The sequence below is a fragment of the Pongo pygmaeus genome, chromosome 19 (genome assembly GCF_028885625.2).
Source record: "Pongo pygmaeus isolate AG05252 chromosome 19, NHGRI_mPonPyg2-v2.0_pri, whole genome shotgun sequence".
NCBI lineage: Eukaryota > Metazoa > Chordata > Mammalia > Primates > Hominidae > Pongo > Pongo pygmaeus.
In genome coordinates this window covers 5246501-5261860 of record NC_072392.2, presented here as the reverse complement: position 1 = coordinate 5261860, position 15360 = coordinate 5246501, and the positions used below count along the sequence as shown (strand labels likewise).

At 41.4% G+C, this 15360-nt stretch overlaps 1 protein-coding gene across 1 annotated transcript in view; it reads left to right on the top strand.

Moving 5' to 3' along the window:
- NUP88 (nucleoporin 88) overlaps positions 1-15360 on the top strand; it is a 33923-nt gene that overhangs the window by 7103 nt on the left and 11460 nt on the right. The window contains exons 5-9 of the mRNA XM_054459453.2: positions 2247-2333; positions 4061-4237; positions 8038-8224; positions 9037-9184; positions 13626-13724. Coding sequence (XP_054315428.2) covers positions 2247-2333; positions 4061-4237; positions 8038-8224; positions 9037-9184; positions 13626-13724 — 698 coding nt within the window. The remainder of the gene's footprint in view (positions 1-2246; positions 2334-4060; positions 4238-8037; positions 8225-9036; positions 9185-13625; positions 13725-15360) is intronic.

Sequence of the window (15360 nt, the reverse complement as noted above, 5' to 3'; positions counted from 1 at the left end):
AAGCTATTTGATCTCAAATCTATTTCACAACTATGTCCTGGCCCTTTTGTGGGTCAGACCTGTGTTTTGTGGGATCAGAAGTGATTGGCGAGTGTGTGGTCTGCTCTTTCACTCTTCCTCTTATCCCAGCACTTTGGAGCATAGGGTGAAGTGTAAGGAATGGGCTACCTCCTCCTTCCTCCAAATCTAACTCCTTCAATGTGGGGTAGGGGAGTGGGATAGGTGAGGTAGAGATCTTACCGAACTGGTAGCCTGTGAGTGATGGGGAAGTATGCCTGATCTTGTTTTAATCTCGTTCCATCTGTCACTAGTGAACTCTGTTGATGTGGTAGTCTCTGCATAGATGGGGTGTGTGTGTGTGTGCGCGCGTGTGTGTGTTTGTGTTGGAGGGCAGTGTTGAACTTCCAGCTCCCCCCATCACTGAGGAGCTCTGGCTCCCATTGGCTCCTGTCAGTTCTCTATGCCCTGAATCCTCTCTCAAGATGGGGTACAGGATACCTTGTCTGCAGGGTGTGTGTTCCAAGACCCCCCAGTGAATGCCTGAAACTGTAGATAGTACTGAACGTGATACGTGTGTATTGCTGTGTTTTTTCGATCTTATAACTGAGACAGCTACTAAGTGACTAAGGGGCATTCAGCTAGGAAATGCACCAGTCTCTCTTACTACAGGTACCTCCACATCTGGCTGTTTCCTAGAGCCTTCCCTGCCCACCCATTTGGCTTTGGAGTTCAGGGTAGAGAAAGAGGGGAGGGAAAATCTTCCCATTACAAACATTATACTGTACTCCTAAGGAATCTTTGACATCCTTTCTTCTTAGTCTTCCTTTTATATGCTATGATGGAAAAGGAGATGGTGGGAAGATAGCATAGGTACAGTTCTTAAGCCCCAAAGGAAGTATCTGGTCCCAAATATTGAAGGTTCTTTTTAAAAATATGTGGTACTTAACACTTCTGTTTTCCTAAGCTTTGGAGCTTTTGGGCAATTTCAGAGCAAAAGGGAATTTTCACCGAATGCCCTGTTGCACCTTCTTTTTCTTTCACTGTTCCCCAATACAACATTATTGTCTAGTATTTATGTGTATTTTGAAGTTATAACGCTTGTAGGAACCTAGGAAGACCGTAATAAATGTGTGTTCAAATGGATGTGTGTTCAAATGGATCAAATTATCATTAAAAACATTTATTAAATACTTAATGTGGCATTTTATGGATATTAGAAGAAACCAAGTTAAAAAATTCTTACTGGCGTCAGACAAAATAAGTGATTATAAGGGACATTGGATTTCTAAAATGACATTACTGGCCTTTTGAAAATTCCCTTTTTCACGATAGCCTTATATGCTGTGAAATGTAGGTTACTTTAAATTAAAATAATTTTGGTTAAAAAAATTCAGTATTATACTTTCCCTTGAAAATAGAGATGATACGATATTGGGTTTGTTTGTTTGGTTTTTTTTTTTGAAATGGAGTCTCGCTCTGTCGCTCAGGCTGGAGTGCAGTGGCGTGATCTTGGCTCACTTCAGCCTCCAGCTCACTGCAACCTCCGCCTCCCAGGTTCAAGCGATTCTCCTGCCTCAGCCTCCTGAGTAGCTGGGATTACAGGTGTGTGCCACCACACCCAAATAATTTTTGTATTTTTAGTAGAGACGGGGTTTCATCATGTTGGCCAGGGTGGTCACGAACTCCTGACCTCAAGTGATCCGCCCACCTCGGCCTTCCAAAGTGCTAGGATTACAGGTGTGAGCCACCGTGCCTGGCCGATATTGGGTTTTTATATAACAAACACATAAATAGATTTGCAGGCTAAATATCACTCACTCTGTCAGCCAGTTGGCATATAAAGAATAAGATATGGTTCTTTCTCTGGTGGGATTTGGTGTCTAATAGGCAGAGATAGTTGTGTGTAGTTGAAGGAAAACTGGCAAGCTTAGGGGCAATAGTGAGATGACAAGGCGAGTATAGCTAAGGGCTCAGGACGGAAGTGACAGAGGTGCGATGGTATGGAATAGGCTGTTAAAGGGTATTGGTAAGGATAGAGAACATTTCTTCAGGCCCCAATGAAACTCCCTCATGTAGTTAAAGAATAAATGAAGTAGTCTACTTCGCAGCAGCAAGATTTTTGCAAAGAAATAGTTGTGATAAGTGGTAGAAAATTCTCAAGAACTGACTAGATGGAGAGGAAAGTGCAGTTTTGAGAAATGAAAAGAGAATTTTAAGTGCTGGTTTTCTTCTCTTTTGGTTGCTAGAATTTACTCACTACGTGAGCCCCAGACACCCACTAAGGTGATTATACTTTCAGAAGCCGAAGAGGAAAGTCTAGTACTCAATAAAGGGTAAGTTTTTATTTGAGTCATGAAATGGTTTTTTAATTAGCTTATAGGGATTATAAATGCAATTTTAACAGGTTACAAGGTTTTTCAGAGGTGACTAGCATGCTTTTGGTAATGTGAGAAGTAAGTGTATTTTTAGTAGAAAAGGGATTTGTCGTGTTGGCCAGGCTGGTCTGGAACTCCTGGGCTCAAGTATCCTGCTCGTCTCAGCCTCCCAAAGTGCTGGAATTACAGGCCTGAGCCACCATTCATTTCTTTATCACCTTTCTATGTGATAAAGAAACTAAGATAATATCTTGCATTGATGTTTGCTCTCTCAACTATATGAAATTGTGATTTCATTTTAATCATATTTGTTAACTTTGTATTGAACTAGAATCTTCCTGAATACACTAAATTTTAAAATATAAAAACAGCATGGTTTTATGATTTGCCTTCTTGATATACATGTAATGTATATTTGCTGTAGAAAATTGAGAAAAACAGATCAAAGTATTAAGAAGAAAATGAAAATCATCTGTAATCTCCTATAGCTATAGCCTGTTTCAATACAGCAGCGGAAGTTAGATCATTCTGCTTCCCTACCCTCCATACCCCATTGGTTTCCCAGAGTCTTTACCTGTCAGGGCCACAGGTATGCCACTTGATTCCAGCTTCATTCCTCCCTCTGGGCCCTGGCTCTCTGGGCCCCAGGCACCTTGGCCTCCTTGCCGTTCCGCAGACATGAAGCACTTCTACCTTAGAGCATTTGCTCTCCACCTCAACTGCTCCTTCCCTAGTCAGCCACAGACTTGCTTTCTTACTTCCTTCAGATCTTTGCTCAAATATCTTATCAGAGTCTTTCCTATACCAAGTAGTCTAAAGTAGCACCTCCATCAATACCCTCTTACCCTACTTTATTTTTCATGATATTTTCTGAGTTTATGTTCCATCTTTATTTCTTCTCTTTTTGTGGTATGTCTCTCTCTAGAGGGCAGGGCATTTGTTTAATTCACTGACATATTCCCAGACCCTAGAAAAGTACCTGGTACAGAGTAGGTGCTTTGCAAGTATTTGTAGAACTTACGGATCCCACTGCCCAGAGACAACTGTTGACGTTTTCATGTGTTTTCCTATTTCCTTTTTGCATTTATGTGTGTGTATGTATATAATACATTTTTGTTATTTGTATATCTGTGTATTTAAACTATTTAAGACGAGAGTAGAACCAAATAATTTTATGGCCAGCTTTTTTCACTTAATTTCATGAGTTTTTTTTTTTTTTTGAGATGAAGTTTCGCTCTTGTCGCCCAGGCTGGAGTGCAATGGCACAATCTCGGCTCACTGCAACCTCCGCCTCCCAGGCTCAAGCAATTCTCCTGCCTCAGCCTCCCAAGTAGCTGGGATTACAGGCACCTGCCACCACGCCCAACTAATTTTTGTATTTTTAGTAGAGACGGGGTTTCGCCATGTTGGCCAGGCTGGTCTTGAACTCCTGACCTCAGGTGATCCACCCGCCTTGGCCTCCCAAATTGCTGGGATTACAGGCATGAGCCACCACGCCCAGCTGAGAATTTTTAAATGTTAACATTCTTCATAATCATTTTTTGTCTTTTTAGTCCATTGCCTACAAATTCCATACATACCCACCTCCTGTTACTAGACATTCTGTGTTTTTGTTTTGTTTTGTTTTTCTTTTTACTTTTTGTTGTCTTTGTTTTTAACAAGTTGGTTTTTACATCTCTTTCCAGAAGGGCGTATACCGCATCTCTAGGAGAGACAGCAGTTGCATTTGACTTTGGGCCATTGGCAGCAGTCCCAAAGACTCTATTTGGACAAAATGGCAAAGATGAAGTAGTGGCATACCCACTGTACATCTTATATGAGAATGGAGAGACTTTCCTGACATACATCAGCCTGTTACACAGGTAAGTTGAGGTGGTCACCCACCTGAAATGAAAACTCAGTTGGGCTCCAGTAGAGATCATTGAGGCTGGACTTGGGAGCCATGTTTTTGAGTCTGTGGAAATGTTGCAGCCTTCAGATGCTTGGCTTGCATATTTTTGAGAAAGAGTTAGTACAGGTCGTTTGGCCTTTCATTTCTTCCTATTATTTGGGTAAGTTCTATAGAATTCTTGGATAATCACTTTATGATAGGCCTGGATTTGTGTTCACAAATTCTAGTTATCCGAACAAGTGCTTATTGTTTATCTTATATGAACAAGACACCATGTAGGCATGGTAATCTGGTATCTTATGTCCCAGTTGTGGGGAGAAAGATACATACACATGAAAAAATACTATCCATAACCACAGTATTGGTACACAGACACTAAGAACCCACAGGAAGGAGAGATCATTCTGACTGGGAGGTTAAGGAAATTTTTGTAGAGGAGTGATGTCATGTGTGACTTAAAGGTCTCATTCAGGATTAAATGAAGTATCAAGGAAGAGTGAGACAATTTCTGTCAAGGGCAGCATAAAGTAGAGTCTGAAAATAAGCAAGTGCAAGTGTCATTCAAGCTTAATTTATTAGACATTCTGGGCTAGAGCTGAGGACTCATGTAGGGAGCATTAAGTGATAAAGCTAGAGTATCTGTCCCGAGAAAATTTGCTGCCATTGAAAACACCTCATTGGGCCGGGCATGGTGGCTCACGCCTGTAATCCCAGCACTTTGGGAGGCAGAGGCGGGCGGATCACGAGGTCAGGAGATTGAGACCATCCTGGCTAACACAGTGAAACCCAGTCTCTACTAAAAATACAAAAAATTAGCCGGGCGTGGTGGCGGGCACCTGTAGTCCCAGCTACTCGGCAGGCTGAGGCAGGAGACTGGCCTGAACCCGGGAGGCGGAGCTTGCAGTGAGCCGAGATTGTGCCACTGCACTCCAGCCTGGGTGACAGAGCAAGACTCCGTCTCAAAAAAAAAAAAAAAAAAAAAATTACCTCGTTAAAGAGTGAGTGTGGGTTTTTTTTTCTGTAGGAATAGGGTAGTAGGAAGCCAGTGATGGTTTCTGAGCAGAAGGACAAAACAATTGGTTAGGGAAGGGACTGGGACAGAGACTTTTAAAGAAGCTTTTGCAAAATTGAGCTTATAATTTATGAGAGTTTGAACTTGGGTAGTAATAGAACAGAGGGAAAAATGAAACACAGTAGATAACAACAAAGGAAGGATAAATAAGACTTAGTTACTGTTTGGTTAAGGGAGTATGCCATGAACAGAAACAGGTCAGTAAAGGCAGCCAATTGGAGAAGATTTATTTCTAAATAAATCAGTGTAAGATAATATTGGAACAATAAAATGGAAATATTCCGTGGACAGTTGGAAATACAGGATGATGAGAGACAAGAAGAATTAAAATAGAGGTATGAGAATCATCTGTCATGGTGAGAGAGTCTATACAGGATAAGAATTTGAGGGAAAACTGCAGAGGCATAAGGCTAAGGGCTGAGCATTAGAGTTTATTCACTTGTAAATCGACTTAACAGATACTTATTCAGGGCCCACTCTGGCAGAAGATGGAAATATAAGATTGAAGGCAAGGTTCCTGCCATGTGGTTCCTTACCTACCAGAAGGGCATACAACTAAACCAGTAACTATAGTACAGTGTCATGTGCTCAGGGCATCACCGGGTTCTTCAGGAGTGTGACGGAGTAAATGAGTAGGCCTGCTGATCTTGGAAGACTTTAAGGAAATGCTATTACAAAAGCTTGAACTTGAAGGATTCACTACACAGAATCAGAGGTGGGTACAGGAGAGAGAAGAGAGTACGCAAAACCATAAAGATTAGAAAGATGAAAGAGCTCGTTAGGTTACAGAATGGTGGGGATTCACTATTGAGTGCATTCTCCTTGGCAGAAATGTTCTCTGCCTTTCACACATGATCTCAGGAGGATTTTGTGGTATCATTAGTACCTTCCCTTACCCTTTCTCCTCTTACTGCTGAGCCCTCATTTGTCCAAACCATGATCTGCCTAGTAACCTTAGCCCAAAACCCAAAAGTTTTCTTCATCCTTACATTTCATCAGTCCCAAATTTTTATTGATTTTGTGATTTAAATTTTTCGGAAGTATACACCAAGCTTGTCCAACCCACAGGCTGCGTGCAGCCCAGGACAGCCTTGAATGCAGCCCAACACAAATTCGTAAACTTTCTTAGAACATTATGAGATTTGTTTGTGATTTTCTTTTCTTTTTTTTTTTTAAAGCTCATCACCTATTGTTAGTGTATTTTCTGTGTGGCCCAAAACAATTCTTCCAGTGTGGCCCAGGGAAGCCAAAAGATTGGACACCCCTGATTATACACCCTTCTCTGCATTCCTCTGTCCCTGCTTCAGAACTGCATCATCTGCCTACTTCACCATCTGCCTGGGTTATTTTCTTAAATAGTTTCCCCAAATCCCATTTTGGACCCTTCCATGTCTTCCTCCCTAATACCAGACTGATTTGTAAAGTGAAGCTCCATCACTTGATTTAAACCTCTAGTTATATACTGTTAACCCGGCAGATAGATTTCCAATAGTTTAACATAGCACACGAGACTGTGTACTTCATAAGCCAGTCCTGAATGTCTGTCTAGCTATTTTGCCGTTGCCTTCGACCTTGTACTTTGCCTCCCATCATACTAAATAAGTTTTCTTGTTCTTAGTTCCTTGTCTTTCATGTTTCCAGGACTTTGCATAAACTGATCTCTAGCTTGGAATGCTCAACAATCCCCTTCCCAGAAATCATTCTTTCTTTGTTTTTCTTATTTATTTTTGATAGCTTTCTTCGTTATCTTTGTATCTTTTTGTCATTCCTTTGTACACCATAAATCCTTCTGTTGTTGCACTTATCACATGGTATAGTAATTCTGGGTAAATGTCTGCCTCATCAACTAAACCATCATTCACTGGGAGTATCATCTAGCACTCAATAATAAGTAATTGTCAAATCAAATTTAATATGGGGATCCAAAGCCTTGAAGAGAAGCTACATTTTAGAAGAAAGGATTTGGTAGGCTTTGAATATAGATGATAGTTAAAACAAGGCATATTTTAATAGGCTCTCATTTAACTGTGTATTTTGAAAAAAGTCAAAGCATACAACAGAATCCTGGAGAACACCAATATTTAAGAGACAAATTAGAAAAGGACATTAGAAAATTGTATTTAAAGAGGTAGGAAGAGAGAACTACGAGAGAGAATTGTTACAGCTGTTGAGTAGCAGTAATTGTTAACCAGTGATAAGTGCAGCAGAAGGTTAAGTGCATTTTGAATTTAGCAAATCTCATAGGTGACCTTTGCCACAGTAGCTTCAGTGGAGTGGTGAAAGCATAAACCATGGTAAATTTAGGGCAAGGGTTTTCAACCTTTGTACTATTGACATTTTGGTCTGAATTATTGCTTGTTTTAGAGGTGCAGTGCTGTGCTTTGGGGGAATGTTTAGCGGCCTCTATCTAGCCTCTAACCACTAGATGCTAATACCTCCCCCCACATTGTGACAACCAGTTGTGACAAGCCAAAATGTCTTCAGACATTGCCACTGTCCGCTAGGGCAAAATTATCTCTGGTCGAGAACCACAGAATGGTGGAATCTCAGTGGGAAAGCGAGAAGATGGAGTATTGGGAATATACTGCATTTATAATGAGGGTATCATAGCTGGAGGAAAACAAAGTCAAATAATGGTTTTATGGGATGAGCATGCTTATTGTCAACATTTCCCAAATATGTTTTTACTCCTTCTTTAGCCCTGGAAATATTGGAAAGCTGTTGGGTCCATTGCCCATGCATCCTGCAGCTGAAGATAACTATGGTTATGATGCGTGTGCTATACTCTGCTTACCCTGTGTCCCAAATCTCTTAGTGATCGCTACTGAATCAGGAATGCTGTATCACTGTGTTGTGCTAGAAGGGGAAGAAGAAGATGACCACACGGTAAGTGCAGGCTGCTGTGGTTGTTTGTATCTTCAACACGTGGCATAGTTCCTGACCCAATATGAATGCTTAATATATGAGAAGGAATTTTAACTTATTTATGGAACTTCTGATACTTTGGAAATTAAACAGTTAAAAAAGTAGCTGAAGCACACTTAGCAATCTAAGTGGAAAGAAGTTAGAAGGTTACCCAACTTACTTGGTCCACCAGTCTGCATGTTACTTTCTGGTCTCTATATTGCAATCTTCAGGGACAGATACAAAGAGCCTTGGAATCACTGAATTGGCTTTTTTCACAAACATCTTCCTAAAGGAAGAGAGACGTTTTGTCTTCAGAATAACAGTGCACTGTTAGGATAGAGGTGGAATTAAGAATTTGAAAGCACTGTTTGACCCAGCTTTTTTTTTTTTTAATTTTTTAATTTTTTATTATTATTATTTTCTTGAGACGGAGTTTTGCTCTTGGTGCCCAGGCTGGAGTGCAGTGGCATGATCTCGGCTCACTGCAACCTCTGCCTCCTGAGTTCAAGCGATTCTCTTGCCTCAGCCTCCCCAGTAGCTGGGATTACAGGCACCCACCACCACGCCCGGCTGATTTTTTGTATTTTTAGTAGAGAGAGGTTTCAGTATGTTGGCCAGGCTGGTCTCGAACTCCTGACCTCAGATGATCCACCCGCCTCGGCCTCCCAAAGTGCTAGGATTACAGGCATGAACAGCCGCACCCAGCCCTGACCCAGCTTTTTGCCTGTTTTTAATTGTGTACCTTTTCAAATTAACATGCAAGATCAAAATTACAACACTTTTTTTTACAGTCAGAAAAGTCCTGGGATTCCAGGATTGACCTCATTCCTTCTCTGTATGTGTTTGAATGTGTTGAGTTGGAGCTTGCTTTGAAACTGGCATCTGGAGAGGATGACCCTTTTGATTCTGACTTTTCTTGTCCAATCAAACTTCATAGAGGTAAGCTCTTCAATAAATGTAGTGCTTTTTTCCCATGATTTTTATACTAAGACTATCATAGACTGTTCCTATGTAATGTATTTGTTCTGTGGTTCCAGCTTTTAAAAAGTTAACTGGGTTTTTTTAGGCTTTTAGTCACTATAGTACACTTTTTGTCTAAGGCAGACTGAGCAAACTTCCCAAGTTTTAAAATAGTGGCCTTTGGTCCAGATCACCAGATTCCTAATAGTGAATTTTTCCTGGTCCTATCAAAAGTAGAACTACCGTGTTATTCAGTAGTTCCACTACTGGGTATGTCAAAAGGAAAGGAAATAATAGGTTGAAGAGATACCTGCACTCCCACGCCCATTGCAGTGTTATTCACAACAGCTAAGATGCTGAATCAGCCTGTGTCCATCAGCAGACCAAATGGATTTTGTTGTTGTTGTTGTTGTTGAGATGGTGTCTGGCTCTGTCACCCAGGCTGGAGTCTAATGGCGCAATCTCGACTCACTGCAACCTCCACCTCCCAGGTTCAAGCAATTATCTTGCCTCAGCCTCCCAAGTAGCTGGATTACAGGTACCCACCACCACGCCTGGCTAATTTTTATATTTTTATTTTATTTATTCATTTATTTTGAGATGGAGTCTCGCTCTGTTGCCCAGGCTGAAGTGCAGTGGCGCGATCTCAGCTCACTACAACCTCCGCCTCCTGGGTTCAAGCAGTTCTTCTGCCTTAGCCTCCCTAGTAGCTGGGACTACAGGCATGTGCCACCACGCCCTGCTAATTTTTGTATTTTTAGTAGAGATGGGGGGTCTCACCATATTGGCCAGGCTGGTATCGAACTCCCGACCTTGTGATCCACCCACCTCGACCTCACAAAGTCCTGGGATTCCAGGCGTGAGCCGCTGCGCCCGGCAATTTTTGTATTTTTAGTAGAGGTGGGATTTCACCATGTTGGCCAGGCTGGTCTCAAACTCCTGGCCTCAAGCAGTCCACCTGCCTTGGCCTTCCAAAAGTTCTGGGATAACAGATGTGAGCCACCGCACACCTGGCCCCAAATGGATTTTTTAAATGTGGTATTATATACACAGTGGAATACCATTTGGCTTTTGTGTGTGTGTGTGTGTGTGATATGATCTCACTGTGTCATCTAGGCTGGAGTACAGTGGCGTGATCTTGGCTCACTGCTTCGCCTCCCAGGCTCAAGCAATCCTCTCACCTCAGCCTCTGGAGTAGCTGGGACTACAGGTGTGCACCACCACGCCTAATTTTTTTATTTTTGGTAGGTACGGGATTTTGCCATGTCTTCCAAGCTCAAACTCCTGAGCTCAAGTCATCCTTCCGCCTCAGCCTCTCAAAGTGCTGGTCCACAGGTGTGAACCACCATGCCTAGCCCTATTTGGCTTTAAAAAAGAATGAAATCGTGTCATTCACTGCAACATAGGAGGATTTCAATCTTGTAGCAGTTTGACCTACTCTCCTTACAGTTCTTGTTAGCCAGTTTGCCTAGTTTTGGTAATAACGGCCTCAACTCTGTACTAAAGTATAGCCAAAACATTTAAGGGGGCAGAATTCCTTACATAACAGATCAGCAGAGTGTACATTGGGTTTGTCTAATTAAGGTATTTTGAGATTTATATTGTCTAAGAATTTTATAGATGAGGAAACAGACCAAATGAAGTAAAGTGACATGAACTAATTGGTTTCCTCATGTAGATACATGTATTTTTGGGAAATCTTAAGTGTAGACATGGACGTTTTGTTCTTGGGTTTTTTTTTGTTTTTTGTTTTTTGTTTTTTTGAGATGGAGTTTTGCTCCTGTTGCCCAAGCTGGAATGCAATGGCACGATCTTGGCTCACTTCAACCTCCGCCCCCTGGGTTCAAGCGATTCCCCTGCCTCAGCCTCCCAAATAGCTGGGATTACAGTCATGCACCACCAGGCCTGGCTAATTTTTGTATTTTTAGTACAGATGGGGTTTCACCATGTTGGTCAAGCTGGTCTCGAACTCCTTATCTGTCCACCTTGGCCTCCCACAGTGCTGGGATTTTGGGCATAAGCCACCATGCCCAGCCTTTTCTTGGTTCTTCTAATAAGAGTAACATTTTCGTATGTGAAACTAAGAAATTTTTGATTTGTTCCGAATTGTGCTGAACAAGGCATATTATAATCATTGAGGCACACCAGATTTCTTAGTGACAAAGTGAAATGGCTACAGTATAACATAGGGTGGTGCCTAACAAATTTCCTGTTAAGTAAATGTTGGCTCTTTTTAGTAATCAATTTGTTTTACACCCCAGTATTAAGACGTTTCTGTTGATATTAGCACTACAGGTTTTGAAAAGCCTTTTTAACAATGTTAGATTTAATGAGATGATTTGAGCCTGAAGTCTTAAAATGTAGGCAAATGAAGATTTTCAATATTTTAATTATGCAAACAGATGATTCCCATAGACAAGAGTTTTTTTTAACTTTTTATAGCAGAATGCTGTTTTCTAAGATGTTTTATGGAACCTCAGTATATAAGACAGAAAAATAATATATCAGCTTTAGAACATTAATTAATGATAAAGTCACTAACCACAAAGTGAGACTGTTAGATTAAAGGAAAATTTAATTTAGGGGTTTTATGGGTTATTGTTGCCATTTTATCAGCTTTAATATATACCTTATCTCTTTATTTTGTTTTAGTTTAATAACATTATTATTTTGTTTGTTTTTTGAGATGGAGTTTCGCTCTTGTTGCCCAGGCTGGAGTGCAGTGGTGCAATCTCAGCCCACCGCAACCTCCACTTCCCAGGTTCGAGCGATTCTCCTGCTTCAGCCTCCCGAGTAGCTGGGATTGCAGGCATGTGCCACCACGCCTGGCTAATTTTGTATTTTTAGTAGAGACGGGGTTTCTCCATGTTGGTCAGGCTGGTCTTGAACTCCTGACCTGAGGAGCCTCCCAAAGGGCTGGGATTACAGGCGTGAGCCACCACACCCGGCCAATAACATTATTAATATTAATAATAAAAATATTCAGTTACAGAGATAAATATTTATACATAATAATAGGTATTCAATAGCTTATCTTTAGTCTCAGGATTGTCTTACTGATACTAGGGCTCAAAGGAGGTACAGAAATTTTTGTTTCAAAACCAGTTAATTAAAATTGTATAACAACTACTCATACTTCTTAGTTATAAATGATTGTCAAACAAAAAAAGCATCCAAAACTGAAAATAACCTTTGAAACTATCTGTAAGTCAACATTATGAAGACATAAGAAACTTCACTTCTCATTTCACACCTTACTACACTGATAGAACTGTTCCCTGAGCTGTTGTGTTAAAGTCTTTTGTGATACCTATGCTGTAGGAGTGCATTTGCTTCAACAATTTTACTTAAGTCGATGCATGCAAGCATAAGCATAGGTTTTCTACAGAGCAGCTATTTTAACCACCATTTTCTTTTGAAGAATTAAATAAATGCACAGAGAAAAGCATAAATGAGTTACTTGCCAGCAAGTATTTATGTTTTGGTGAACCTCATTGTGTTCATATTTAGAAAATACCATTTAGATTGCGTTTTTGATTTTTTTTTTTTTTTTTGAGACGGAGTTTCACTCTGTCGCCCACGCTGGATTGCAGTGGCGCAATCTCAGCTCACTGCAACCTCCACCTCCCGGGTTCAAGTGATTCTCCTGCCTCAGCCTCCCGAGTAGCTGGGATCATAGGTGCATGCCACCACGCCCGGCTAATTTTTGTATTTTTAGTAGAGACAGGTTTTCACCATGTTGATCAGGCTGGTCTCGAACTCGACCTCGTGATCCACCCACCTCAGCCTCCCAAAGTGCTGGGATTACAGATGTGAGCCACCACACTCAGCCATTTTTTATGCTTTTTAAAACATAGGCATACCTCCTCATTTTATTGTGTTATTGTGGTTCACAGATAGTGCTTTTTTTTTTTTTTTTTTTAAACAAATGAAAGATGTGGCAACCCTGCATCAAGCAAGTCCATCAGCACCATTTTTCAAACAGCATGTGCTCACTGTGTCTCTGTGTCAGCATTTTTTAGCAATAAAAAATGGTTAAGGTATGTACATATTTTTTGACATAATGCTATTGCGTACCTACTAGTATAAACATAACTTTCTGCATAGGGTAAACATAACTTTCTTATGTACTGGGAGACCAAAAGATTGGTGTGACTCACTTTATTTCTGTATTTGCTTTATTGCAATGGTCTGGAACCAAACCCACAGTATCTCTGAGGGTATATCTGTGCTTAAAATATATTTGAAATTTGAATTCAAATTTTAAAATTTCAAAACCCCTAACAATATGAAAGTCTTTTATAAAACCTTCCATCAACAAATGCGTTTGTAGGCTACTGTGGGGTAGCCAACAAATTTGAGGTAAATTTTTTTAGTTATCCAGTGGCTACCTTTGTATCATTAATCATTCCATTTGCAGATCCCAAGTGTCCTTCAAGATATCACTGTACTCATGAAGCTGGTGTACATAGTGTTGGGCTAACTTGGATTCATAAACTTCACAGATTTCTTGGATCAGGTGAGTTTACTAACTCTCTGCACTTTTAATAGATTTCAGAGAAAAAATAGATTTAATAGATTTCAGAAAAATAGTTTGGAATAGAAAAATGATAGAGAAAATCAGTGAAACCAAAAGGTTCTTTGAAAAGATCAACCACATTTGACAAGCCTTTAGCTAGACTAACAATAATCAAGAATAAAAGCAGGGATATTACTATTGACCTTACAGAAATAAAAGATTATAAGGGAATATTATGAACAAATGTATGCCATTTGCATAATCTAGATGGACAAATTCCAAGAAAAAAAAAAAAACTACCAAAACTGACTCAATCAGGGTCTGGGAGAATTTGCTTTAAAAAAAAAAAAAAAGGCCGGGTGCGGTGGCTCATGCCTGTAGTCACAGCACCTTGGGAGGCCGAGGCGGGCAGATCACGAGATCAGGAGATCGAGACCATCCTGGCTAACACGGCGAAACCCCGTCTCTACTAAAAATACAAAAATAAATTAGCCGGGCGTGGTGGCGGGCGCCTATAGTCCCAGCTACTCGGGAGACTGAGGCAGGAGAATGGTGTGAACCTGGGAGGCGGAGCTTGCAGTGAGCTGAGATCGCACCACCGCACTCCAACCTGGGCGACAGAGCGAGACTCCGTCTCAAAAAAAAAAAAGCTGGGCGCGGTGGCTCATGCCTTTAATCCCAGCACTTTGGGAGGCCAAGGCGGGCGGATCATGAGGTCAAGAGATTGAGACCATCCTGGCCAACCAACATGGTGAAACCCCGTCTCTACTTAAAATACAAAAATTAGCTGGGCGTGGTGGCACACGCCTGTAGTCCCAGCTACTCGGAAGGCTGAGATAGGAGAGTCGCTTGAACCCGGGATGGAGGTTGCAGTGAGCCGAGATCATGCCACCGCACTCCAGCCCAGGTGACAGAGCGAGACTCCGTCTCAACAAAAAAAAAAGTTAGGCCGGGCACGGTGGCTCACGCCCGTAATCCCAGCACTTTGGGAGGCCAAGGCGTGGGAGGCCTCGGATCACCCGAGGTCAGGGGAGTTTGAGAACAGTCTAGCCAAAATGGCGAAACCCCGTCTCTACTAAAAATACAAAAATTAGCCAGGTGTGGTGGTGGGCGCAAGAGAATCGCTTGAACCCAGGAGGCGGAGGTTGCAGTGAGCCGATATTGTGCCACAGCACTCCAGCCTGGGTGACAGAGCAAGACTCCGTCTCAAAACAAACAACCAAAAACTGACACAAAGAGATTGATTAGTAATCAAAACTATCCAAAAAGAAAAGCTAAGGGTCACATGGATTCACATTTAAAGAATTAATACCGGTCAGGTGCAGTGGCCTACGCCTATAATCCCAGCACTTTGGAGGCCGAGGCAGGCAAGATCATTTGAGGTTAGGAGTTCAAGACCAACCTGGTCAAAATGGTGAAACCCTGTCTCTACTGAAAAAAACAATACAAAAATTAGCCCGGCATAGTGGCGGATGCCTGTAATCCCAGCTACTTGGGAGGCTGAGACAGGAGAATCGCTTGAACCTGGGAGGCAGAGACTGCTTTATTGAGCTGAGATCACAACACTGCACTCCAGCCTGGGTGACAGAGCAAGACTCCGTCTCAAAAATGAAAATAAAAAATAAATTAAAAAAAG